The 3,301-nt window shown below is 38.8% G+C and overlaps 1 protein-coding gene across 1 annotated transcript in view; it reads left to right on the top strand.

The window, feature by feature from the left end:
- The window catches only part of QPCT (glutaminyl-peptide cyclotransferase), a 10,095-nt gene extending 7,207 nt beyond the window's left edge, over nt 1-2,888 (top strand). The window contains exons 4-6 of the mRNA XM_009077979.1: nt 193-292; nt 768-884; nt 2,743-2,888. Coding sequence (XP_009076227.1) covers nt 193-292; nt 768-884; nt 2,743-2,888 — 363 coding nt within the window. The remainder of the gene's footprint in view (nt 1-192; nt 293-767; nt 885-2,742) is intronic.
- Nucleotides 2,889-3,301: the final 413 nt, after the last annotated feature.

The following is a 3,301-nucleotide window of genomic DNA, read 5'->3' as shown; positions in this document are numbered from 1 at the left end:
AAAGCCAGCAAGATATATCAGATTGGAATTGGGTCCTGCTAATGAATTTTTCTCAGGCACCATGGTAGAAAAGCCAGATCTTTGGCCAGAGACCAAAGACCTGGTCATGACCTATACAAGGACTAAGAGGTTTCATTGCTGCTGGTAATGTTGTAGTAAATAATTCAGTATTAAAGATTTTTTCTTCTGTAGGACCTGCTTGTACTACTGGACTTAATTGGTGCACCAAACCCAGTCTTTCCCAATTATTTTCCAAACACTTTCCGATGGTTTCAGAGGCTTCAGGCAATTGGTAAGCAGATGAATATGGGCTTGAGATGAATTTGAAAATGTAGTGTGTAGTTTCTGAATGTATAAAGTCCTGTAAATCAGATTTTTAGATTAAATTTTCTGGTTTACAGTTATAATATTTAATAATGTTAAATTTGGCTCATATTAAACCTATATGAAGATTTTGATATTTAATTAGTAAAAGAACTTAGGAAGATTCCCAGACACTTGGAAGCCACAAAACAGGTTCTATTACTGATTGTAACTCTGTAGCTCTTGGGAACTGTGTCACTTCTGTTTTAGTTCTCACTTCTTTAAAATGACAGTTATAGCACCAACCTTGAGGTCTTCTAAGTACTAAACAAATGCAAAAGACAGTCACCAACTCCTTTTTCTTCAGTGGCAAAAACTTCTATGTGAGAGGAAAAATAATTCACATACTCTAACATGCCTCATTGTCTGAAAACTGTAATAATCACTTTCATTGTGAATTACAGAGCAAAAGCTACACAACATGCATCTGTTGAAGAATCACCCTGTTGAAAACCAGTATTTCCGGAGTACTTCACACCGAGGCTTGGTTGAAGATGACCATATTCCATTTCTATTAAGAGGTACCAGAAGTTCTCATATTTTAAAGTATATCTGCAGTAATAAATGCATCATTTAGTGAATGAGCAAGTACATATGATCCTGTTTTTCAAGCTTATTTGCCCCAACTTAAGGCTTCCAAATCCAACTTTACTCAGGCCAAAAGGCACATACCTGAACAAAATCAGCAATAAAACCTGCCCATCATGATTTTGCAGGAGCACAGCTCCAGTGGCACAGAGATAATGGAAGTTTCTGTCAGCAATAATGTTCTGCAAAGATAAATGACCCTGATCCAGTGGGATGTCACTACATACCACACTAGTCAGCTAGTTACTATTCCTGGGAGCAGTGAAACACTCAGGGGTTATGTCCTCACAGACCACAAAAATCTCTAAAGATCTGTGGTCAAAGTTAGAGTAATGCTCACTATTATTTGTTTAAATTTGATGACCATAACTCCTGCAAAAACTCACATATTCAAATTAGACATTCCCATTCCCTAAAAAGAATGAAGATTTCACAGCTGTCACCTTGAGAGGCATGAAAAGTGCACAGAGTAGCCAGCAGAAATAGCAAAGGACACAATACAACTGAAATCTCTCCTGGAGTTAATCAGGCACATACCTGAAACTGTGATTCCCTACCTAAGCATTTTCTCCTGGCAGACACATAGGCCATAGTCTCTGACTTTGTGTTCCTTCTTTTCCTTTGGGATGCAACCAAAGGAAGGGAAGGCAGCTGTAGTACTGCTTTCAACTTGTCAAGCTACAGGTCCAAGCTGGACGGGTGGATTTGATGTCCTCAGTTCAAGTGAGAGCATCTTCAGAACTAAGGTTGCCCAGATAAGGGTAGGAGAACTTTTCTGATGGAAGTTTTCCACTGTACAGCAAGGGCTACAAGAGTCATATTGCTAGAGAAGGCTTAACCAGAAAGGAATGCAACACTAGTTCAACAAAGAGGTGTCTCCCTAAGAAAGGAGGGAGGTGCCTTCATATCCAGCCCTTAATTTTACCACTGTTTCTGCTCTTTTAAACACAGGTCTGACAAAACCAACACAGCCATCACATGTATGTCCAGGGACATAAAAAGTCCTACATGGAAGAAGCTGATAGGGGAAAACAATGACCACACCTCAAAATCTTTTCTAAAAACACAACACCTGTTGAAGGAAATGGATTCCTTAGTGGTACACAGCTGAAAAATGAGAGAGGAAAAGCAGTAAGACAGGAAAGAGGCTGGAACAAAACCAATTCTTTCCCCTCCAAAGGCAGTCAGGAACCAGAACACTGATTTAATTCCTATTTTACCTATAAGTTGCAGTATGTATAGGTGGCTGTATATATATACATATATATATGTATATATGTATGTATATATGTATATATATAAATGCAGTGATACAATCCTTTCAAGTTGCTTTATGAGGATAACAGTGGTTCTGCTTCACAGAGTTAAAAAAATAGACACCCTATTTTACTATTTATGGAGAGAACTAAAAAAAAAAAAAAGCTTCAAAAATGCTCAGTCTTAACACTGTCAGAAGAACATGGTAATCAGTTTTCAGTTTGGGGAGCTGCAGTGGTTTCTCTGCCTTCCCGTGGCTCCTAAAGATGCTACAATGCAAAGAATCTCAAAAAAATCCCCAACAAGTAGCTACAGGTGCCTTAAAAAAATAAGCAGGGAGGTCAAGACAGGAAGATGGCAACTTTAGGAAACACAATTTAATGATAGGATGCAGTCACAAGCTTCATAAGGTGAAAGGAAGCTGCAGTGACACACCCAGTAAAGCTTATTGACTCTTGCTAAATGGTGACATATCACTTGGCTCAAGAGAACTTCTCCAATATTTCTCCTCTGAATTTCACTTTCCTTTTATAGGGGTTCCAGTCCTACATCTGATTCCATCCCCTTTTCCTGCAGTATGGCATACCATGGAGGACACAGAAGAAAACCTTGACAAAACCACTATCGACAACCTCAGCAAAATCCTGCAAGTGTTTGTACTGGAATATCTCAACCTGTGATACACAAAATGTCAACAAATTGTACTCCACCCTAAGCACTGTTTGCCCACCTTCACATTTGCTGTTCAATTGCATTGGAGAGCCCTAAAGTGAAGAAAAATATGATAGCTCTTGCTAGACTGATTATGGATTCAACTGTTCCTGGCCCAGTGTTCCATGTAGCCAAAGAAAACAGCATTAAATAAGAACTAGTTCAGCCTGGAAAGAATTTGATCTTTCCATGTCTTACCTCTGAATAAAAAAAACCCCAAACCAGAATTATTCCAGATTATCATCACTGGTTTTTGTCACATACTATGATCCCAGGAGGGAATGTCTCCCAACATAAGCGTTTGCTACAATTTTTACAAGGTGTGACCAACCTTAGCAGTGTTCAGCAATGGAGATTTATGCCATGTTATCAAAAGACTTCT

This window comes from Acanthisitta chloris, unplaced genomic scaffold (genome assembly GCF_000695815.1).
Source record: "Acanthisitta chloris isolate BGI_N310 unplaced genomic scaffold, ASM69581v1 scaffold16117, whole genome shotgun sequence".
Classification (NCBI taxonomy): Eukaryota; Metazoa; Chordata; class Aves; order Passeriformes; family Acanthisittidae; genus Acanthisitta; species Acanthisitta chloris.
The sequence above is the reverse complement of the archived record's forward strand: the minus strand, read 5'-3'. Positions and strand labels throughout refer to the sequence as shown.